Source organism: Podarcis pityusensis (assembly GCF_964106645.2).
Source record: "Podarcis pityusensis genome assembly, chromosome: 1".
NCBI lineage: Eukaryota > Metazoa > Chordata > Lepidosauria > Squamata > Lacertidae > Podarcis > Podarcis pityusensis.
The window spans coordinates 129,237,439-129,262,326 of record NC_138028.1 but is presented as its reverse complement, the minus strand read 5'-3'; the positions used below and the strand labels follow the sequence as shown (position 1 = coordinate 129,262,326).

The 24,888-nt window shown below is 46.1% G+C and overlaps 1 protein-coding gene across 1 annotated transcript in view; it reads right to left on the bottom strand.

Moving 5' to 3' along the window:
- KIAA2012 overlaps positions 1-24,888 on the bottom strand; it is a 90,678-nt gene that overhangs the window by 14,060 nt on the left and 51,730 nt on the right. Inside the window, exons 14-17 of the mRNA XM_081015784.1 lie at positions 7,536-7,632; positions 2,515-2,701; positions 1,346-1,472; positions 6-409 (exon numbers count right to left, since the gene is read on the bottom strand). Coding sequence (XP_080871910.1) covers positions 6-409; positions 1,346-1,472; positions 2,515-2,701; positions 7,536-7,632 — 815 coding nt within the window. The remainder of the gene's footprint in view (positions 1-5; positions 410-1,345; positions 1,473-2,514; positions 2,702-7,535; positions 7,633-24,888) is intronic.

The window sequence follows — 24,888 nt, the reverse complement described above, 5'->3', positions numbered from 1 at the left end:
TTTACCTCTGGTGGGTCATTGCTCAGGGCTGTGTCAGGCTGGGAGCCATCTGCAGGGGCAACTACTGGGCAGGCAACAGCAGCCGTCTCCTCAGCAGGAACGGCATGAGGTCCAGAAGGATGGAGAACATCTTCAGCAGAAGGTTCTTCACCTTCTTCAAGTGGCAAGAGGGGTTCTTCCCTGAGAGGGCTGGAAGGAGGAGGGCTTTGATCAGAAAAGCCTCCCTTTTCCTCTTCATCTCCTCCTTCTCCTTCCAGAAGAGAACTGATCTGCTCTATTTCAACAGCAACATCCCCTTTTTCTTCATCATGGTTTGGGTCCTCGGCAGCCTCTGATCTTTTCACACCTGCCGACTTCTCTTTGGAAGAAGGAACTGTTTTCCAAACAGCCTTCTTCTGTTTTGGTTTCCCTGCAAAAAGACAAACACACACACATACAACGATGACACAGGAGCTGCGCCTGAGATTATCTCGTGAAACTATTGCACAAGGTTTTCTGGGCATGCCAAATTTTTTTGTTTTAAATGCCAGGGCCAAACTATGTGTTATACAAATACAGTCGTACCTTGGAAGTCGAACGGAATCCGGTATGACTGTATTTGTATAATATATAGTTTGGCCCTAGCGTTTTTAAAAAATCCGTTCGACTTCCAAAACGTTCAGAAACCAAAGCGTGGCTTCTGATGGGCTGCAAGAAGCTCCTGAAGCCAATTGAAAGCCGCAGAAGCCACATCAGACATTCAGGTTCCAAAGAATGTTTGTGAAATATACTCAGAGTCGAGAGTGGATTTCATGCTCTTTATTCAGCTCATAGTGGTGAGGAGGAATGGAAGTTCTCCCAGAATGTCTGCTTTATATACATTATTTACACAATGGGCCCTACGTGATTGGCTAATTCCGGGATTCTCCTGTAGGCCAATCAAGTTGTGGATTCACTTCCACTTGGAGCTGGATTGGGTGGCTCCTGTGTACTAATCAGACAGCTGCATTCTGGATCGTATTGTTTTAGGACCAATCAGACTGCTGCATTCTGAATCCTATTCAACTCAGTACATAAGAACTAAGAAATGCAAACAGCTAGAAGTAAGTCCCACTGTTTTCCATGAGGCTTCCTCACTAGAGAGTGAATCAGTGTGTTTTTACATGAGTAGAATATGTGCTTTTATTTAAAATGCATCTCTGGGTTATTTGTGGGTCATAGGAATTTGTTCATTTTTTAAATAAAAAAAATAGTCCGGCCCCCCACATGGTCTGAGGGACAAGTTGAGCTGGAAAAGTTTGCTGACCCCTGGCTGAATCCCTCACAAAAGAACAACATCCAGTTTTTAAATGACCTTTTCCTTTACCTACAACAAAATCTGTCCGTTTATCTTTCTTGAGCGTCTTCTTCTGCACTTTCAATACAGTTCCAGTTCTCATCGATTCAGGTTTCTTCTGCCCTGTCTTCGCTTTGTCCTCAACAACACCTGCAGCCTGCTAGTAAAGAAAGGAAAAGGGTGTAGAGTACAGGGTGGGATAAAAGAAAGAAATTTAGTGCTTAACCAAATACAGGTTAGCATAGCACATTTTTGTTTGGGTGGAAATTTTAAAATTTGATTGTTAAGAGTTCTTCTTTTGTTTTCTTCTTTGGCCATCACTCATAGCCAAGTAAGATGGTCTTCCATGAAAAGGGCACACACCATGATTTGTGATACATTGCTAGGTCAAAAATTATGAAACCGGTATCACAATATGGATTTCAATGCGGTTTTGGGCAATATATCAATATATCAACCCAGCCCTAACAGGCACTCTATTTGCTTCTCCTCCCCCCACAAAATAGGGACGGGGAGCCTGTGCCCCCACAATCTTGTTGGACTTCATCTCCCATCTGCCCCAGCAGCATGGCCCAATGGTCAGTGATGATGGAATTTGTTGCCATAGGGACGCGGGTGGCGCTGTGGGTTAAACCACAGAGCCTAGGATTTGCCGATCAGAAGGTCGGCGGTTCGAATCCCCGCGACGGGGTGAGCTCCCGTTGCTCGGTCCCTGCTCCTGCCAACCTAGCAGTTCGAAAGCACGTCAAAGTGCAAGTAGATAAACAGGTACCGCTCCAGCAGGAAGGTAAACGGTGTTTCCGCGCGCTGCTCTGATTTGCCAGAAGCGGCTTAGTCATGCTGGCCACATGACCCGGAAGCTGTCTGCGGACAAACGCTGGCTCCCTTGGCCTATAGAGCGAGATGAGCGCGCAACCCCAGAGTCGGTCACCACTGGACCTAATGGTCAGGGGTCCCTTTACCTTTGCCTAACATCTGCAGGGCTTGCTATCCCTGCCTTAAGAGGTGGTCTAAGATGCTCCGGTTTCTGAGGCAGAAAACCAACACCCTCCCATTACAGTAGTAAATATAATAATGAGCAAAATAATCAACCATTTGCTTCCCTTTAGTGGTACCCTAAAATGTCCATCTCACTTTGCCCTGCCCTGTGGATCCGGATCAGTTTGCATAAAGATTTTTCCACAGCGGTTAACACTCACTGCCTTGGGATCAGTGGCCTTAGTTGGCTTTCTGGTTTTCTCTGGCAACGTTTCTTCTTCTTCTTCATCTTCTTCTCCTACCAGATGTTTTTCAGATGAATGGGTGCCCATTCTTGCGCCCTTCTCAATTTCAGCACTGCGGTCAAGAATCTCCATGTTGGTGCTGTCCATTTCAGAGACCTCCTCCCTTTGAAAAAGCAGTATTAAATAATCAGATGGGACGAACACATAGTTAACAGACACATTGTCAGAGGTCCCTCTACAGATGGTGAGCAGTTTGCGGAAGGGATTCCACCGCATTCCAGAATTGTACTGTAGGTTTGCAGAATTAAAGTGGGTTAAAGCACTCTGTCCCGCTCGCGACAAATCTGCTTTTATCAGAAAGACTTTTTGCAGTGGGGGAAATGCAATAAAAAGTGGAATAAACAAGTCAATTATGGGATGATGTATATAACCTCTGTGCAAGCAAATCAGGATGAGTGGCTCATTGCCGTATCCCCTCCCCGCCAACAAATCAGAACAAATGCTCAATGAAAAGCAGGCATCGTGTGACCTCCGTGTAAGCTTCGTGCAAGCAGGTCAGGATGAATGCTTGGTAAGCAGGGGATCTTTTCCTATGGAAAGAAGAAACCGCAATAACAAAATGGAAACTTTAGATGCTACCTACCTACCTGCAAGGGACGCGGGTGGCACTGTGGGTTAAACCACAGAGCCTAGGACTTGCCTATCAGAAGGTCAGTGGTTCGAATCCCTGCAACAGGGTGAGCTCCCGTTCCTCGGTCCCTGCTCCTGCCAACCTAGCAGTTCGAAAGCACGTCAAAGTGCAAGTAGATAAATAGGTACCGCTCCGGCGGGAAGGTAAACGGCGTTTCCGTGTGCTGCTCTGGTTCACCAGAAGCGGCTTAGTCATGCTGGCCACATGACCCAGAAGCTGTACGCCGGCTTCCTTGGCCAATAAAGCGAGATGAGCGCCGCAACCCCAGAGTCGGCCACGACTGGACCTAATGGTCAGGGGCCCCTTTACCTTTACCTACCTGCAAAGTGCGAGGGAGACAGTGAAAGATACAGGAAATTGAATGCAGATTTCCAAAAAAATAGCAAGGAGAGACAAGAGGGCCTTCTTAAACGAGCAATGCAAAGAAACAGAGGAAAACAACAGAATGGGAAAAACCAGAGATCTGTTCAAGAAAATTGGAGATATGAAAGGAACATTTCGTACAAAGATTACCATAATAAAGGACAAAAGTGGAAAGGACCTAACAGAAGCAGAAGAAGAAGACATCAAGAAGAGGTGGCAAGAATACACAGAGGAATTATACCAGAAAGATATGGATGGCTCATACACCCCAGGTAGTGTGGTTGCTGACCTTGAGCCAGACATCCTGGAGAGTGAAGTCAAATGGGCCTTAGAAAGCACTGCTAATAACAAGGCCAGTGGAAGTGATGGTATTCCAGCTGAACTACTTAAAATTTTAAACGATGATGCTGTTAAGGTGCTACATTCAATATGCAGCAAGTTTGGAAAACTCAGCAGTGGCCAGAGGACTGGAGAAGATCAGCCTACATCCCAATCCCAAAGAAGGGCAGTGCCAAAGAATGCTCCAACTCCCACCCAATTGCGCTCATTTCACACGCTAGCAAGGTTATGCTTAAAATTCTACAAGGCAGGCTTAAGCAGTGTGTGGACCGAGAACTCCCAGAAGTGCAAGCTGGATTTCGAAGGGGCAGAGGAACCAGAGACCAAATTGCAAACATGCGCTGGATTATGGAGAAAGCTAGAGAGCGCCAGAAAGACATCTACTTCTGCTTCATTGACTATGCAAAAGCCTTTGACTGTGTTGACCACAGCAAACTATGGCAAGTTCTTAAAGAAATGGGAGTGCCTGATCGCCTCATCTGTCTCCTGAGAAATCTCTATGTGGGAGAAGAAGCTACAGTTAGAACTGGATATGGAATAACTGATTGGTTCAAAATTTGGGAAAGGAGTATGACAAGGCTGCATATTGTCTCCCTGCTTATTTAACTTATATGCAGAATTCATCATGCGAAAGGCTGGACTGGATGAATCCCAAGAGGCAATTAAGATTGCCAGAAGAAATATCAACAACCTCAGATATGCAGATGACACAACCTTGATGGCAGAAAGTGAGGAGGAATTAAAGAACCTTTTAATGAGGGTGAAAGAGGAGAGCGCAAAATATGCTCTGAAGCTCAACATCAAAAAAACAAAGATCATGGCCACTGGTCCCATCACCTCCTGGCAAATAGAAGGGGAAGAAATGGAGGCAGTGAGAGATTTTACTTTCTTGGGTTGAATGATCACTGCAGATGGTGACAGCAGTCACGAAATTAAAAGACGCCTGTTTCTTGGGAGAAAAGCAATGACAAACCTAGACAGCATCTTAAAAAGTAGAGACATCACCTTGCCGACAAAGGTCCGTATAGTTAAAGCTATGGTTTTCCCAGTAGTAATGTATGGAAGTGAGAGCTGGACCATAAAGAAGGCTGATCGCCAAAGAATTGATGCTTTTGAATTCTGGTGCTGGAGGAGACTCTTGAGAGTCCCATGGACTGCAAGAAGATCAAACCTATCCATTCTTAAGGAAATCAGCCCTGAGTGCTCACTGGAAGGACAGATCCTGAAGCTGAGGCTCCAATACTTTGGCCGCCTCATGAGAAGAGAAGACTCCCTGGAAAAGACCCTGATGTTGAGAAAGATGGAGGGCACAAGGAGAAGGGGACGGCAGAGGACGAGATGGTTGGACAGTGTTCTCGAAGCTACCAGCATGAGTTTGACCAAACTGTGGGAGGTAGTGGAAGACAGGAGTGCCTGGCGTGCTCTGGTCCGTGGGGACACAAAGAGTCGGACACGACTAAACGACTAAACAACAACAAAGATTTACTTGTCACCCTTGCTTTGGGCCAAGACGATGCCATAACAGAGCTCTTATTTTACTAATGAACCTGTCCAAATGAGATACGAAAGGTTGACCCCACTTGGCTACCGTCTCGTTCAACAGAAAAATGAGCTTTGTTACAATCAATAAGGCTACAAGCTTATTCAGAAGGAAACGTTTGTAATTTATGAGACGTATTCCTCTTACGCCCCATTCTCATGAGATACGAACCATACTTAAAACAACAACAGCGCGACCACACAGACCCTCAAGCTACGCAGAATTCAAAAATGTTTTCAGAGGTCTGCTGATGAATCAAATTTATGCGCCTGACAAACTTAGTAAAGGTAAAGGGACCCCTGACCATTAGGTCCAGTCGTGGCCGACTCTGGGGTTGCGGTGCTCATCTCGCTTTACTGGCTGAGGGAGCCAGCGTACAGCTTCTGGGTCATGTGGCCAGCATGACTAAGCTGCTTCTGGCAAACCAGAGCAGCACACGGAAACGCCGTTTACCTTCCTGCCTGAGCGGTACCTATTTATCTACTTGAACTGGCGTGCTTTTGAACTGCTAGGTTGGCAGGAGCAGGGACCGAGCAACGGGAGCTCACCCCGTTGCGGGGATTCGAACCGCCAACCTTCTGATCGGCAAGTCCTAGGCTCTGTGGTTTAACCCACAGCGCCACCCGCGTCCCACTGACAAACTTACAACAGTATTATTTCCTTGCGCCTGGAAAATGTAACACGTGACACTCTCAGCTTGCATTTCTTAGTACAGAAAGTATTCTCTGGGTGAAGCTTCTTTGTGTGAAAGAAAAAAGCAGAAGGTTCATGATGTTTGGGTTATTCCTTCAGAGAAGCTGAGTACAGCCAGTGGCGGAGTTTCATGCTCTGGCACCGGGGGGGGGGGGGCGGTGGTGTGGAGAGCAGGTGGGGGTGGGGCTGGTGCATGTCCTGGGGGCGGGGCACTCTGCCTGTAGGGGCATGGCGCCCTGCGCAGGCGGGGGGGGGGGTGCAGCCATGATGGCACCCTACTGGGATTGCGCCGCCGGGGGCTGTGCACTCCCCCCCACCTCCTCTTCCTCTGCCAGTGAGTACAGCTGGCTTAAACTGGTTCTGCTATCTCTTTCAGTCAAGGCCATGTTACAGGTAGGTAGCCGTGTTGGTCTGCCGTAATTGAAACAAAATAAAAAAAATCCTTCCAGTAGATACCAACTAAGTTTGTTATTGGTATGAGCTTTCGTGTGCATGCACACGTCTTCAGATAGATGCTGACATATAACAAGACGCCAGAAGGAGCCTCGGTTTCACACTTTCTCTTTCTGTATCTTTTTCCTTCTGGTGTTGTGTTCTGTATACAGTGGTACCTCGGGTTACATACGCTTCAGGTTACAGACTCTGCTAACCCAGAAATAGTACCTTGGGTTAAGAACTTTGCTTCAGGATGAGAACAGAAATTGTGCTCCGGTGGCGCGGCAGCAGCAGGAGGCCCCTTTAGCTAAAGTGGTGCTTCAGGTTAAGAACAGTTTCAGGTTAAGAACTTAAGTACTTAACCCAAGGTACCACTGTATAATGTTAAGATTTAGACTTATTATGTTACTGTTAAGTTTGCTGCAACTGGATTTCTTATGGACAGCACCTGTCCTGAATGTACAGTGGTACCTTGGATTAAGAACTTACTGTAATTCGTTCCGAAGGTCCGTTCTTAACCTGAAACTGTTCTTAACCTGAAGCACCACTTTAGCTAATGGGGCCTCCTGCTGCTGCCACGCCGCCACCACGTGATTTCTGTCCTCATCCTGAAGCAAAGTTCTTAACCCAAGGTACTATTTTTGGGTTAGTGGAGTCTGTAACCTGAAGCGTCTGTAACCTGAAGCGCCTGTAACCCAAGGTACCACTGTATTGGATTTGTGACCATTACGCTCACGTGCCTTCAGTAGCCGTAAAGCTCTGCTGGATGAAATTCAATTGCCTCTGGTCTATTTTGGGGGGGAATCCAGCAACGTGTTCAAGTTTTTACTCTGCTAACTATACGTTGGAGTTCTGCTCTGGATCAATATTTAGTAGAATTCCATGAGAGACTCAGCCCTTGGAAACGTTAGCTGCTGTCCCATTTCATATACTTACCTATCTGATGCAAAAATCCTAGTGGGATGGGCAATGTGTGGTTCCAGGTGTGAGGGGCTAGCTGGCTGGGGCAAATTGTCCAGTTGTTTTTCTGTATCTGCAGTGGGGACAGAGCAAAAAAATTGTATGTTACAAGTTAAGATAGAACAGGCCTTGGCAACATACAAAGCAGAATATATAGACGACGGTCAATGTCTGTTCAGCCACCAGGGGGTGATAAAGCTCCATTGTTGTATTATTTTTTTTGCAAATACAGTGGTTTACAATCATAAGCCGTTCCGGAGGTCCGTTTGTAAACCAAAACAGGTTGTAACCCAAGGCACACTTTCGCCAATGGGGCCTCCAAAATAAATTAGTTCATAATCCAAAAAATAAAAATAAAAAAATGGGTTGTAATCCAAAAAAAAAAAGGTTGCAAACCAAGGACACGCACTTTCGGGTTTGATGTGTTTGTAATCCAAAATGTATGCGAAATGTTACCATTTGTTTCCTAGAGTCTTGTTCATCTCATGAAACAGCGGGGGCAAGTGTAGTTGTTAAAATTTACCAAACTTTTGACTTCCTCAAGCCTTTCTCATGCAGAATTCCAAAAGCTGTCTTGATGTCCTTACAGGATTTTCAAAAGTGTAAACAACATATGCCTAATATGATATGTGCCTGTGTGTGTGTGTGTGTGTGTGTGTGTGTGTGTGTGTGTCTATATATAGTCATAGGCAAACAAAAGCTTTGCATCCTTAACCGAAAAATCCAGGAACACTTTCAGTGGGAACAAGTTAAGTAAAATAACTCTCCCTTTAAAATCAATTAGAGTGAAAAGTGCTGTGCTTCAGATAGCTGAATTAAAGCTTGCTATATTCATGAAGGTATTTTGTTTGTTATACACTGTTTTTTAAAATCTAATTGTGCATCTTTATTTATTTAAATTGATTAAATATGTATAGGGAAGAAAAGTTGTTTATCTTAGAATGTGTGCAAATAAATTGAAATGTTGAATAAAAGACACTAAGTACAAAAAACCAAAACAAAACCCAAAACGTATGCAAACCAAGATGTATGCAAACCAAGGTACCACTGTACAGGGAATTTGCAAACTGCTAGCCAGCTGTGTTGGGAGCATGAGTTGTGCAGTCTTGAGCTGGAAAGAGATCAAACTGGGGAGCATTAACTACGAACCCCAAACTTTGGGATCCTCTGGAAACATGTGCCAAAGTTTTGCAGGTTTTTTTTTTTTGCAGCATTTTGAAGCGCCCCACAAACTGAGCATTCAATACATAAAACACAGGGTTCGTACTGAAATAAGAATGAAAATGGGGTCCGTTCAAGGGGTTCAGCTTCTTAAGGAAGACTGGACCTTCGGAGAGAGCGTACCTTTTAAGGTTCAAACCTGTCGGGAAATGAAGAGAGACCAGACCAGGATATACAAAAGCAAAGCGGCTATAAGCCTGATCTTTATTAAAACTGTTGCAACAGGGTGCTCCCCACACACAGAGAAGTGGGAAAGGGACCCAGGACAAAAGTGTGCAAGCCCTAATATAGACATTTTAAATTCCCCGCCCTGAAGTCCAAGACCACCCCCAGAAACATCATACATACATCACAGAAGGGGCGGACTACAACAGAAATCTGAGCATGTTGTTTTTTTCTCTTGTCTGCTAGGTTGCTCGATTGGATTACCTGGGCATCCTGGCCACTCTTTTGTTACTCAATTCCTGAATCCAGGTCACAGGTCACAGGCTCACACCCTGTTCATATCTTAAATGTGCCCTTAAGATTGGATTTGTGAAAGAGACAATGGGGAGATTTCCCATTTCCTTCAACCTTGCAGAGAAATATTTGAGGTCATTTTGGGAGAGAGAAAATGGTTTCAGGAGTTTCCTGTGGGTTTCAGACATGGGGTTTACATATTTGTATGGGTTTGCTTGGTACATTTATGAACATCATATATATATATATATATATATATATATATATATATGACCTTAAAATTCTTATAACAGTACTTAACATTAACTACGAACCCAAAAATGTGGGATCCCCGCTTTTGATCTATCAATTGCTCAGTTTGCGGGGTGCTGCAAAATGTGGGGAGTCTTCGCTGCCAAACACAGAAATACTGCAAAAGTTTGGCACCGGTTTGGAGGGGATTCCAAACTTTGGGTTTTTGTTTTCTAGTTTATTTTACTGATCCCACTGAACACACACCATCAGTACTTAGTTCAGATGCCTCACTGTTTTGTATACTGGTGGTATTTGACCCTGTTCCTACATCTATATGACGCGGAACGTAACTGAAATGATGTAGAACAGAGCTTTCCAAACTTTTCACGTTGGTGACACACTTTTTGGACACGCATCATTTCGAGACACGGAAATTATTTTTACTAGCAAACCAGAGGTTAAACTAACCCCTTTCCAGCCCTGGGAGGAGGGCAGGGAGCATTAACACAACACACTTACACACAGAAGCCGTCACACTAATATGTCGCGACACACAGTTTGGAAAGTTCTGATGCAGAAGGTAAGTAAAACATGCACTGTGCATAGATTTTTCTTGCAGTAGTTTCTAAAGTACATTCTGGAGCACCAAAGGCCCCAGAGTCAAATGCCGTTGAGATGAGCGAGCTCTTGTTGCAGGAAACCCAACCCCCAATCATTTAGTTTGTACAAACTCGACACACACACACACACACACACACACACACACAACATACGCAATGTTTCTGTTATAAATTCATAGAAAATCAACTGTACATTGGATCTGCACCGGTCCACTTTTATTGGACAGAAAACAAGGACACCAGCCAGGAATACCAGAGCAAAACAGCAACCAGTAGGCTTGGTCTTTATTGAAGACTGTCGCGACAGGACTCCCACCTGCCACCAGGTGAAACAAGATGGAAGCCCAGAACAAAAGAAGACCCCAACTTTTATTAGTTACTAATCCCCCAAGCTACACCCCTAGAACTACATCACAACTACATCATGACTACATCATTGACACATCACAAAAAGGAGGGGTTGAGGGAGGAGTTGTGATGGCAACCTGAGTGTCTTGTCACCTGGCCGGTTCCACCTTTCCCCCTCCCCATGAGTACTTTCCAGAGGACAAAGGGGAGGTGGCAGTTTCCTGCCCCCAGAGGGAAGAGCTGATCACTGTCCTTTGTTTCAGTCTGTGTTGAATCCACTCCCATATGCAAGTCCTTTGTGTCCTTGATGTTCTGTCTGGGACCATCACGGTTGGCATGCCAACTGGGTAGGGCTCCTGCGCACATGTTGGTACACTCAAGGGATTATGGCCGCCCTGTATCAAACCATCCCCTTTTGATAGTCCTTCCTTCATGGAGCAAAATAAAAGTGGACCGGTGTAGATCCAATGTACGGTTGATTTTCTATGAATTTATAACAGAAAAATCGCGTATGTCGTGTGTGTGTTGAGTTTATACAAACTAAATGATTGGGGTGGTGGTGGTTTCCTGCAACACTCTTGACTCACAGAGTGATTATTGCAAAAGCTAACTGCAGCCCAAACTAATATCTAATCGGGCACGTATAGTGAGAGCAACAGCCCAAAGGAATGAAGAAAGATGGGCTTTACAAAGACTGTGAGATGACCAGCACGATCCTATACACGTCTGCTTAGAAGTCAGGGTTTGTCCACATCTACCATTTGCCCACTATTTCCAGGAACAGATCCAAGCTTGTGTCAGCGTTGTTGTTTTGCTTTCCCTGCGAAAACCCGCTTTTTAGCACTCAACTGGGGCAAACATGAATTTGAGTTTTCTATGGCTTGCATTAAAGGGACGTGGGTGGCGCTGTGGGTTAAACCACAGAGCCTAGGACTTGCCGATCAGAAGGTCGGCGGTTCGAACCCCCGCGACGGGGTGAGCTCCCATTGCTCGGTCCCTGCTCCTGCCAAGCTAGCAGTTCGAAAGCACGTCAAAGTGCAAGTAGATAAATAGGTACCGCTCCAGCGGGAAGGTGAACGGCGTATCCGTGCGCTGCTCTGGTTCGCCAGAAGCGGCTTAGTCATGCTGGCCACATGACCCGGAAGCTTTACGCCGGTTCCCTTGGCCAATAAAGCGAGATGAGCACTGCAACCCCAGAGTCAGTCACGACTGGACCTAATGGTCAGGGGTCCCTTTCCCTTTACCTATACCCAGAGGTCTCAGGGCGGTTGACAGAAAAGATCACAATATATAAAATTTTCCCTTTACCTATGGCTTGCATTTGCTCCAACTAAACTTTGAAGAGCAGGTTTCTGCAGGGAAAGCTCCAGAGCAAAGAAGAAGAAGAAGAAGAAGAAGAAGAAGAAGAAGAAGAAGAAGAAGAAGAAGAAGAAGAAGGGGCGGGGAGAGGCACTCAGACATGAAGTTTTAAAGTGCAGACTGTACCTGGAAAGAGCAGAGGCTTATGATAAGCCCTAAGTCTCACTGAGTTCAGTGAGAGTATGCTTGCATTAGTGATGTTTGCATTAGTGATCCAGTAGTGATGTATGGAAGTGAGAGCTGGACCATAAAGAAGGCTGATCGCCGAAGAATTGATGCTTTTGAATTATGGTGCTGGAGGAGTCTCTTGAGAGTCCCATGGACTGCAAGAAGATCAAACCTATCTATTCTGAAGGAAATCAGCCCTGAGTGCTCACTGGAAGGACAGATCCTGAAGCTGAGGCTCCAAAACTTTGGCCACCTCAAGAGAAGAGAAGACTCCCTGGAAAAGACCCTGCTGTTGGGAAAGATGGAGGGCACAAGGAGAAGGGGACGACAGAGGACGAGATGGTTGGACAGTGTTCTCGAAGCTACCAGCATGAGTTTGACTAAACTGCGGGAGGCAGTGGAAGACAGGAGTGCCTGGCGTGCTCTGGTCCATGCGGTCACGAAGAGTCGGACATGACTAAACGACTAAACAACAACAACAACATGTTTGCATTGTGGTTTGCTCTGCTTCCAATGTGCTCCCACTGCTGGTTTTCGAAGGCACATTTCATTTCACTCTTAATTTGCATAATGCCTTTCTATATTATGATACACAAGGCAGTTTGCAGCAAGAAAAAAAAAGAACGCACACCATATAATAATCTGATGCAATACAAAAAGTCGTAATGAAACATAACTTTAGAACGGAACGACTTGTATCAAATAAAGTCATATTCAATTATCTATTAGAACATTATAGTACACAATAAAATTAACTCTCAAAACACCAGCAAATAATAAACAGAAATTCACTCTTAACAATTACAATAAATAATTACTAAACTACGTTCCATATAAATAACTGCCAGTCACAATGCATAAAATACCACAATACATACGAAACCATGTAAAAGGATCAAATTGAGAAACAATGATGCACAACTTAAAAAAAAAAATTCACATGGCATTAGCCATAGTCCATATTGTTCCTGTAGTTTCTTGGTAAACCAGCTTCAATCAGATTAGAAAACCTGGTTTCAGAGGATGTTGTGATGCCGATAGAGGGGGCACTTGCTCCAAAAATTTTCAAGAAAATCCCACAGCAGTGCTAAGAGCCAAGTACCACCACTCTGATTTATGCTGGCTTTTCTTTTAGATTTAAGCAAACACCAAGAATGATATTTCCAGGCCATCTATTTCTTACTGGTCCCTTCTTTTCCCCATCCACCAAGTACCACATGCAGAAAAAGCTATGCAAAAGTACATATGGGAATTCTACACATCACAACCCATCATCATCATCACCATTATTTATTGAATTTATATACCGCCCTATACCCGGGGAAGGGACGCGGGTGGCGCTGTGGGTTAAACCACAGAGCCTAGGACTTGCTGATCAGAAGGTCGGCGGTTCAAATCCCCGCGACGTGGTGAGCTCCCGTTGCTCGGTCCCTGCTCCTGCCAACCTAGCAGTTCGAAAGCACGTCAAAGTGCAAGTAGATAAATAGGCACCGCTCCGGCGGGAAGGTAAACGGTGTTTCTGTGCACTGCTCTGGTTCGCCAGAAGCGGCTTAGTCATGCTGGCCACATGACCCGGAAGCTTGGCCAATAAAGCGAGATGAGCACTGCAACCCCAGAGTCAGTCACGACTGGACCTAATGGTCAGGGGTCCCTTTACCTTTACCTATACCCAGAGGTCTCAGGGCGGTTGACAGAAAAGATCACAATATATAAAATCAATAAAAACAATAACCCAATAACAGCCCCTCCCCTAACACCCCATAGACCCCTAAATAAGTTATAGATATATGGTCTGGGACAGGCTGGGCCTGCTTAGTGCTACCTCGGGTTAAGTATTTAATTTGTTCCGGAGGTCCGTACTTAACCTGAAACTGTTCTTAACCTGAAGCACCACTTTAGTTAACGGGGCCTCCTGCTGCTGCCACGCTGCCAGAGCACGATTTCTGTTCTCATCCTGAAGCAAAGTTCTTAACCTGAAGCGCTATTTCTGGGCTAGCGGAGTCTGTAACCTGAAGCGTATGTAACCTGAGGTACCACTGTACATCAAAACAGGTCACCTGATGCCATTGCGATGTCTGGAGGTTGACAGGTGGGCAGATCTAGTTCCCCACCCCTTGGTGAACAAGATTGCAGCTTCTCCCTTTCATACCTCCTAGGTGCGTGTGGTCTTCAAAGAGATCGTCATTATTATTTGTAAAAACAAATAGCTCTTCCAAAGACAAGCGAGTGCCAAGGAAAACAACACACCATTTAGGGATCGGCAGGTGGTGGCTGGGTTGGTGAGGAAATACTTTTAAGTGACATACACATGTCATTTATATTATTGGCCTTAAAGACAATGCTGCTCTGCAGTTAGGTAAAGGTAAAGGGACCCTTGACCATGAGGTCCAGTCGTGGCCGACTCTGGGGTTGCGGTGCTCATCTCGCTTTATTGGCCGAGGGAGCCGGCGTACAGCTTCCGGGTCATGTGGCCAGCATGACTAAGCCGCTTCTGGTGAACCAGAGCAGCACACGGAAACACCGTTTACCTTCCCGCCGGAGCAGTACCTATTTATCTACTTGCACTTTGACGTGCTTTCGAACTGCTAGGTGGGCAGGAGCAGGGACCGAGCAACGGGAGCTCACCCCGTCACGGGGATTCGAACCGCCGACCTTCTGATCGGCAAGTCCTAGGCTCTGTGGTTTAACCCACAGCTTATTCGGTGCAGACCGAATGCTAAACTAATGACCTGAATCAGAATGTGGCAGCTTCCTAGCTTTGCACAACTGGGCATTGTAACCTGAAGACCACCTTGCTGTTGCGTACGAGGCCAAGAAGGATTTAATAATAATAATAATAATAATAATAATAATAATAATAATAATTTATTATTTATAACCCGTCCATCTGGCTGGGTTTCCCCAGCCACTCTGGGTGGCTTCCAACAAAATATTAAAATACAGTGGTCTGTTAAACATTAAAAGCTTCCCTAAACAGGGCTGCCTTCAGATGTCTTCTAAAAGTCTGCTAGTTGTTCTTCTCTTTGACATCTGGTGGGAGGGCGTTCCACAGGGCGGGTGCCACTAGCCAGAAGGCCCTCTGCCTGGTTCCCTGTTACTTGGCTTCTCGCAGTGAGGGGAACTGCCAGAAGGCCCTCAGTGCTGGACCTCAGTGTCCGGGCAGAACGATGGGGGTGGAGACACTCCTTCAGGTATACTGGACCAAGGCCATTTAGGGCTTTAAAGATCAGCACCAACACTTTGAATTGTGCTTTGAATTGTGCTTGGAAAAGTCAATGTAGATCTTTCAAGACCGGTGTTATGTGGTCTCGCCGGCCGCTCCCAGTCACCAGTCTAGCTGCTGCATTCTGGATTAGTTGTAGTTTCTGGGTCACCTTCAAAGGTAGCCCCACATAGAGAGCATTGGAATAGTCCAAGCAAGAGATAACTAGAGCATGCACCACTCTGGCGAGACACTCCATGGGCAAGTAGGGTCTAAAACTGCATACCAGATGGAGCTGGTAAACAGCTGCCCTGGACACAGAATTGACCTGTGCCTCTGTGTTCAGCTGTGAGTCCAAAATGTCTCCCAGGCTGTGCACCTGGTCCTTCAGGACCAGGAGTCCTCCACATCTGCCCGCCTCCTGTCCCCCCAAGTACTTAGAATCATAGAATCATAGAATCATAGAGTTGGAAGAGACCACAAGGGCCATCGAGTCCAACCCCCTGCCAAGCAGGAAACACCATCAGAGCACTCCTGACATATGTTTGTCAAGCCTCTGCTTAAAGACCTCCAAAGAAGGAGACTCCACCACACTCCTTGGCAGCAAATTCCACTGTCGAACAGCTCTTACTGTCAGGAAGTTCTTCCTAATGTTTAGGTGGAATCTTCTTTCTTGTAGTTTGGATCCAGTGCTCCGTGTCCGCTTCTCTGGAGCAGCAGAAAACAACCTTTCTCCCTCCTCTATGTGACATCCTTTTATATATTTGAACATGGCTATCATGTCACCCCTTAACCTCTTCTTCTCCAGGCTAAACATGCCCAGCTCCCTTAGCCGTTCCTCATAAGGCATCGTTTCCAGGCCTTTGACCATTTTGGTTGCCCTCCTCTGGACACATTCCAGTTTGTCAGTGTACTTCTGTCTTGTCAGGATTCAACCTCAATCTGTTAACCGCCATCCATCCTCCAACTGCCTCCAGACACTCACACAGGACCTTCACCACCTTCACTGGCTCTGCTTTGAAAGAGAGGTAGAGCTGGGTATCATCATTGCTTTGCTGTCTGCCCAGATAAGAAATAGTGCTATTGCAGGAATGCCCTGGATGGAAGCAAAGGAGCAAGGGTGGCGGTGAAGAAACTTGAGAATGGGAATGGGAGATGGGATTGTGGGACTGCGCCAGGGGCAGATTTAGGTTTGATGAGGCCCTAAGCTACTGAAGGTAATGGGGCCCTTTATATATCCAGCTGTCCTTTGTCAACAACAAATTGTCCCTGTTTTTTGTGTTGAATATATGCTATATGGTAATTTATGGGCCTAACAGAATATGTATTTTATCAAAGTAATGGTTGAACTGAAATACAATTAAGAAGAAGTATATTAATAGTGAATTTTTTTGGGGGGGGCCAAGAGAGTGGGACTCTAAGCTATAGCTTGTTTAGCTTATACGTAAAACTGGCACTAGGGACGCGGGTGGCACTGTGGGTTAAACCACAGAGCCCAGGACTTGCCGATCAGAAGGTCAGCAGTTCGAATCCCTGCGACGGGGTGAGCTCCCGTTGCTCAGGTCCCTGCTCCTGCCAACCTAGCAGTACGAAAGCATGTCAAAGTGCAAGTAGATAAATAGGTACCACTCCAGTGGGAAGGTAAACGGCATTTCCGTGCGCTGCTCTGGTTCACCAGAAGCGGCTTTTTTATATATATATATATATATATATATATATATATATATATATATACATTTTCCAATACAAAATTGTACAATCAAAACATCTTTATTTTTATCACCAATTTCTCCTTTTTGACTTCCCTCAGCTTGTCTGATAATCCCCCATTTTACTTACGTCTTCCACATTTCTTAATTTAATAATGCACTACAATATTATTTTACTTTTACCTTAATTTTTAAACAATATTTCTAATTAATATTATCACAAAACTTCCTTAAAACTTACAAACGTTATCTGATTATCACTTAATTTTTGCATATATTTACTCCAGTCCTCTGTGAATCTCTGGTCGCGTCGATTCTGGATCCTTCCTGTTAATTTATCAAGTTCAGCATAGTCCATCATTTTCATTCTCCATTCTTCTATCGTGGGCAATTCTTCTTGTTTCCATTTCTGGGCGGTTTGCCAGAAGTGGCTTAGTCCTGCTGGCCACATGACCCGGAAGCTGTATGCTGGCTCCCTCGGCCAGTAAAGCGAAATGAGCGCCGCAACCCCAGAGTCGGCCACGACTGGACCTAATGGTCAGGGGTCCCTTTACCTTTACCTTATGTCCTGTTCAGGCGATAATGTCTGAGACAGTTATTAAGGCAGCTGATTCCAAAGCTGCCCAACTGAAACGCAAACTGAGGGGGGTTCAAGTTTGCAAATGCCATACTTTTACATGGCTGTTTCTCACGCCATGCTGGTCTGGCAATGTAGGAAAATGGGGAGATGCAGGTACTCCTCGTGCCAGTTTTGGTACTGGGAAGTAACCATGTCCTGCCTCCCCCCCGTTTCCTACATTCCTGGCAGAAGTGTGGAGGAGAATATATCTCATGCTAAAGAGGGGTGCTTCTAGATGATTTGTTTATTGAGCATCTGTCCTGATTTGGTATGCAGGGAGGCTAGATTACGAAGACGACTTATTGAACATTCATTTGGACTTGTTTTCGGGGTAGAAGACGTCAAGTATCATTCCACCCTGTCCAGTCCATTTCCCTGCCACTTTCCTTATTGCAAAAAGTCTGATTTTTCAGAGAAGCATGTTTGTTGTGCAAGACTCCTCCTCCCCTAGGAACATTGACTATAACTGCACAACCTGAATTTGATGGGATATGACTGAATTCCTCCTATATAGCGGAAGTCTGGAAGCTTCTGAAGACCAGGCCTAACTACATGCAAGCTTTGTGCAAGCAAATCAGAATGGGGCGGGATGGTGGTGGTAAAACTGGTATTTGCCGATATGTGACTGAATCCTGCCTGAGAAAAGCAACAGTCAAAGCGGGATTGTAGTTTAAGAATTAGCCTTGAGACGTCACACACCCCAGCACCAAAGCCTTCTATGAATGGCATCAAACTGAAGTCCTGAGAGCAGCTCAGGCTTCTGTCTAGTGTCCAAAGGGCAAGTAACTGCATCGCTCACATTCATCCCGCATCCTGTAAAGGATAATATTCCATCATCTGTGCCATGCATGTGCTGCCCATAAACAAATGCACCTCTGCTGCTGATTATCCCCAGGGAAGTTGGAGATGAGGCCCTCGTAAATCAAAGCAAGGAAGTTGGCCCCTTTATAACATCCTGATCCTTGGCTTTCCTTCACACTTCTCCTCACACATCTTCTCAGCATGGGGGGGACCTGTTTTGCCCACCCACTAAGTACCAAATCATAGCTAGCTACACTTCTGGTTTTTTTGTGGCTGGGAGTGGGAACAACTTATTACATTGGTCTGAAACTTAATTTGCACCCAAAGTACAACCTCGCAACACGCAGATTGTCACTGTTTTCAGGAAGAGTTGAAGCGAGATGCGTTATGTTTCATCTATCATGTTCGTCTTTTTCTCACAAAAGTTAAGTCGATTTTCACACATTCTCTGCCTTGCAAATAGTGTGTCAAAGGCAGAAGCCTGTCTGTGGCTTTAAGAAAGAAGGTAAAAAGGTAAAGGTAAAGGACCCCTAGGTGGTTAAGTCCAGTCAAAGGCGACTGTGGGGTTGCAGCATGCATCTCGCTTTCAGGCCAAGGGAGCTGGCGTTTGTCTGCCGACAGCTTTCTGGGTCATGTGGCCAGCAGGACTAAACCACTTCTGGCACAACAGAACACCGTGACGGAAACCAGAGCGCACGGAAATGCCGTTTACCATCCTGCCAGAGCGGTACCTATTTATCTACTTGTGCTTTCGAACTGCTTGGTTGGCAGGCGCTGGGACAAAGCAACAGGAGCTCATTCCGTTGCAGGGATTTGAACCACCGGCCTTCTGATCAGCAAGCCCAAGCAGCTCAGTGGTTTAGACCAGTGTTCCCCAACCTTGGGCCTCCAGCTGTTTTTGGACTACAATTCCCATCATCCCTCGCTAGCAAGACCAGTGGTCAAGGATGATGGGAATTGTAGTCCAAAAACAGCTGGAGGCCCAAGGTTGGGGAACACTGGTTTAGACCACAGCGCCACCCGCGCCCCTTTTAAGAAAGAAGACCTCCATTTGGGAAGGAGGCTACTCTGTGGTTTACAGGGAAGTTTGTGGCTGGCAGCCAGCACTGGGGAGCTATAGCTCCCTATAGATACCTCTGGTCCAGCCTGGCTAGCTAAAAGCAGAGCTATTTTCCTAGAAATAGAGTTGCCATGAACCTTGTTCTCTTGTAATGGCAATGGCGCCCATCTGAGAAGAAGAAGAGAAGAGTTTGGATTTGATATCCCGCTTTATCACTACGAGAAGGAGTCTTAAAGCGGCTAACATTCTCCTTTCCCTTCCTCTCCCACAACAAACACTCTGTGAGGTGAGTGGGGCTGAGAGGCTTCAGAGAAGTGTGACTAGCCCAAGGTCACCCAGCAGCTGCATGTGGAGGAGCGGGGAAGCGAACCCGGTTCACCAGATTATGAGTCCACCACTCTTAACCACTACACCACACTGGCTCTCAGTGAGAGATGCCGGAACAGAGTTCTGGCAAGTTCTGGCTGAAAAAATGCCCTGGTTAAAAGTCTACGCAATCTCAGCTACGTTGCCTTTGGGCCAAAATGGAGCAGGCGAAGGTCGTCCACAACACTAGAAAGACAGCGAGCTATGGGGCTTGCGTGAGTTTTAAACCTCCTGCGCTTCTGTATCAATAGCACTAGAAAAGCCAGTTTAAGATCTTTGGGATTTCCCCCTCCCTCGCTGCTTCTTTTGCCAAGCTTCTTCCTAAAGAAGAAGAAAAGGGAAAGGGGGAAAAAAAAGAGCTAACATAAAATGAGCTCTTTGGATACAACTCTGGAGGGAGTTTTCAGAACTGAAACGGTCGAGTTGTTACGGGCTTACTCACAAGGATTTCTGCGCCTGTGTGTATGGAGAGTTCAGAAGCAGAAATCAACTGGAAGATAAAACCCATGCTGTGCGGAAAGGTGTACTTTATGAACTTCCCTGGTGTGAGCAATGGAGAGCTGGGGGAGTTAAGCGGTTTAGCTAACAAATGCCGGAGAATCACAGATTAAGAGAAAGAAGCTCCCTTGGCTCCCCCCCACAGCCCTGTTTTCTTTAGTGCGCAGGAGAAATCTGCCACTGCTTCGCTATAGCCTGGTGTATATTATACAGAGGTCTCGGTCCAATTACGCTGGAAATCAACGCCGATATACTTTAAGGTGTTGCCTCATATTATATTATATAATATTATAAAATCCTACTAATCTTTTGCCACGTGCTTCAATATATTGCAGAAGTAGAACGACGTTTCTGTTTTGGTCAAAACATTAGATATCTCTATAGCCTAACTTGGGACACGGGTGGCGCTGCGGGTTAAACCACAGAGCCTAGGGCTTGCCGATCAGAAGGTCGGCGGTTCGAATCCCCGCGATGGGGTGAGCTCCCATTGCTCGGTCCCTCTGGGGTTGCGGCGCTCATCTCGCTTTACTGGCCGTGGGAGCCGGCGTACAACTTCCAGGTTATGTGGCTAGCATGACTAAGCTATTTCTAGCGAACCAAAGCAGCGCACGGAAACGCTGTTTACCTTCCCGCTGGAATGGTACCTATCTATCTACATGTACTTTGACGTGCTTTTGAACTGCTTGGTTGGCAGGAGCAGGGACCGAGCAACGGGAGCAACGGGGATTCGAACCACTGACCTTCTGATCGGTAAGTCCTAAGCTCTGTGGTTTAACCCACAGCGCCACCTGCGGCCCTGCTTTTCCTTAGGACGTCCCTATTTTCATCAGAGAAATGTTGGAGGGTGTGGAGTCATGTGACTCTCCCCCCCTCCCCAAGCCAAGGAGATAAGTAACTATATTATACAACCTTTAGAAGATATCTGAACACAGCCCAGTATATGGAAGTTTTTTCATGTTCAATGTTTTATTATGTTTTTATATATGTTGGAACCCAGAGTGGCTGGGGCAACCATTCTTGTCCTCAACATGTGACTCTCCATCTAGATGAATTCCAGATCCTGCTGTTTATAGATACCGGTTTGAAAACCCTCCCATTGGCTGGATTATCTACACCTTTTCCTCGCCGCACATGCCGTCCGGGTGAAGGGACTTCCTAGGGGTTTCCCAGTTCTGGTTTCCCTGTATCAACTTGACATAGTTTTCAGCATTGCCTTAACCACAGGGAAAGCAGCAAAAATCTATGCATAAGAGGCTCTTCCCTTGGCAGTTTATACCGCCTGCAAATCGCCTGGGCAAATCCATCCACGCCATTCCGTTCTCGGCCTGCTCAGCCTTTGATTCCCGATGTATGAGGCTGATCTGAGAATTGATTTGCTCTCTGGGCAATTCCTTTCATCTGCTTTGCACAGGTGCAAAAGCGGTATCAAAGAAGACCACACAGCCGTAAGGAACGGCGGCAAGGAGAGCAGAATCAAGCCCGTATTGGCCAGACTTCTCTCCCACCAACACCATGCTGAGGTTTGCTGGGCTTTGTTTCCCTTCAAATCGCACACCTCTTGTTGTTGCAAACGGCCTTGGGAGCTTTCAGTGAAGGGTGAGTAAGAACTCCTCGGGAGTAGTGGGAAATGAAAGCCTACACTGGCAGGAATGCACATTAATTTTTTGTATATGTGAATATATCACAATAATAATAATAATAATAATAATAATAATAATAATAATAATTTTTATTTATATCCCGCCCTCCCCAGCCGAAGCTGGGCTCAGAATGGCTAACATCAAAAGTATAACACATTAACATAAAATCAGACAATCAATTAAAATACATCCTCAAATCAGATCAGGATCAGAATAAAATCCAATCGGATGGCAACCCGCAGATTAGGGTTGGGGACCTTAAATGCTCACCAGGCCCAGCTGTTTGTGCTGAACTTATATGGGCCTGTGAGAAAAATTGGGAGGCCACTTTCATGCAAGTTCTTATGAAAGGGGAGAGGGAGTCAGACTGAACCCTGACCAAAGGCCTGGCAGAACAGCTCCGTCTTGCAGGCCCTGCGGAAAGATGTCAGGTCCCGCAGGGCCCTAGTCTCTTGTGACAGAGCGTTCCACCAGATCGGGGCCACAGCCGAGAAAGCCCTGGCTCTGGTTGAGGCCAGCCTAACCTCTCTGTGGCCTGGGACCTTCAGGATGTTTTTGTTTGAAGACCGTAAGTTCCTCTGTGGGATGTCCAGAGAGGCTTCTAGGCACATCTAAAATGCCTCTTACGAAAATGCGCAGTGTCATGTTCCTACTAATTTCTGACTTGGCCCAGTATAGCTGAAGGAGCGTCTCTACCCCCATCATTCAGCCTGGACACTGAGGTCCAGCTCCGAGGACCTTCTGGCGCTTCCCTCACTATGAGAAGTGAGGTTACAGGGAACCAGGCAGAGGGCCTTCTCGGTAGTGGCGCCCACCCTGTGGAACGCCCTCCCTTCAGATGTAAAGGAAATAAACAACCATCTGACTTTTAGAAGACATTTGAAGGCAGCCCTGTTTAGAGAAGCTTTTAATGTTTGATGTTTTATTGTGTTTTTAATATTCTGTTGGGAGCTGCCCAGAGTAGCTGGGGAAACCCAGCCAGATGGGCGGGGTATAAATAATATATTATTATTATTATTATTATTATTATTATTATTATTATTACTACTACTACAGCCATTGGAAACTTGAATCTTAATTTCCCTGTTTTATACCTAGGGTTGGATGGGGTGTTAGAGAAGAGGTAGTATCTCTGGCAGGGGACACGCCATGTTTCTTCTACGGTAGTTTGTTCACCTTTGGTCCCCATGAGTTTGACCAAACTGCGGGAGGCAGTGGAAGACAGGAGTGCCTGGCGTGCTCTGGTCCAGGGGGTCACGAAGAGTCGGACACGACTAAACGACTAAACAACAACAACATGGTCATCTTGAGTTGCAAATCCACAGCAGAAATACCATGAGAGGCTATCTGAATTAAGCGCCAGTGCAGTTTAAGGGGTATAGGTTTCCCCCAAAGAGCTTTTTGAAATGCAGCTCTTTGCGAAGGCTCCGGTGGTATGTAGAGAGACCAAAATCATATGCTTGCTTTTCCTTTGTTGTCCTAGCTAAAATCATAATAAGCGACCGAGAAAGCTGAATTGCATCCAGCCTTGCGAAGACAGGAAACTTTTAATGGCCCTCGACTCTGCAATCTAGGTCTTGTTGGCATGGAGATATATATTTTTTTCAGCTGGTTCTGTACAGCAGTGTGCCCTCTCATGTTCCTTGCACCGCTTCCACCAAGCAGTTTCCTGATAATTCCATCCTCAACATCCCCTCAAAGTGGAAACCATCAAGAGCTGCATTTGTTTGATTTCCCTCTTGCCCAGGCTCTTTAAACTTCCGGCAAGCAAATTGTGATCAAAGTAATTACCCAGAGGCGCATGCTCACGGCCTTAATTGAGCATCTTCCTTGAAGCTAGCTGGCATCTCTTTTTGTGCAAGAAGAGAGGGTGGGGAGAAACACTCTGTCTTAATTTGGGAAGGATCCTTGGGTAGCCACTCTTACGATCCCAAATCAAAAATGATGGAACGGCATTTTTACCTAGGTGGTCAGTGTGAATCAAGGGCCTTTTTAACACAGGATGCGCAGCAAAGGGCATGTACTACACCATGTGTACATGTTCTGGGAAGTCATTGCTAGGAGCTGTTGCTTGGCACACGTTCATAGCTGTCAACTTACAGATTTGAAAATAAGGGACCAGCAGCCACGGAAATAAGGGATCAGCAGCCAAAATAAGGGATTTTCAGAGCACAGGTATGTTCGACTTCTGAGCCCCTCTGAACCAAAAGCAGAAAGCCCAGCCAGCAGCCAAACGAAGCCTCAAGCGGTGGTTCCCACAGTGCAGCAACCCGGCAAAGGGGATGCAGCAAGGAAAACTACCGTCACCTCTCCGCTGGGAAGCGCTGAGCAAAGGCGAGTCCCCAGGCAACGTGGCCAATTTGATCGACATAAGGCATGCAAGCTCCACCCCCCAGTCGTTCTTAGACTCCTTATTGGGTGAGCAACGCAGCCAAGCAACACAGTTGGAGCCTCCCTCCTCCCTGGCCGGCAGGGAGGGAGGGAGAGGAGCTGCTTCCTTTGAAACCCGGAAAATTTAAGGGACATCATCAATAAGGGACAGCAGCGGGACATGGCGCTGGGATAAGGGACTTTCCCTCCAAATAAGGGACGGTTGACAGCTATGCACACGTTGCATATACCAGGTAGGAGCAAAGCAGTCCAAAACATGCACTTATGTCAACACTTTTTGCACAAAAATTCTCTGTCAATGGAAGATCTGTTTGCCTGCAGACTAGCCTATAGAGAGTAGGCTTTGGGCCCCGTATACCTGAAGGAGCGTCTCTACCCCCATCGTTCAGCCCGGACACTGAGATCCAGCACCGAGGGCCTTCTGGTGGTTCCCTTCCTGCAAGAAGTGAGGTTACAGGGAACCAGGCAGAGGGCCTTCTTGGTAGTGGCACCTGCCCTGTGAAATGCCCTTCCACCAGATGTCAAGGAAATAAACGACTCTCTGACTTTTAGAAGACAGGCAGCCCTGTACTGGGAGGTTTTTTAATGTTTGATGTTTTATTGTGTGTTTAATATTCTGAGTGGCTGGGGCAAC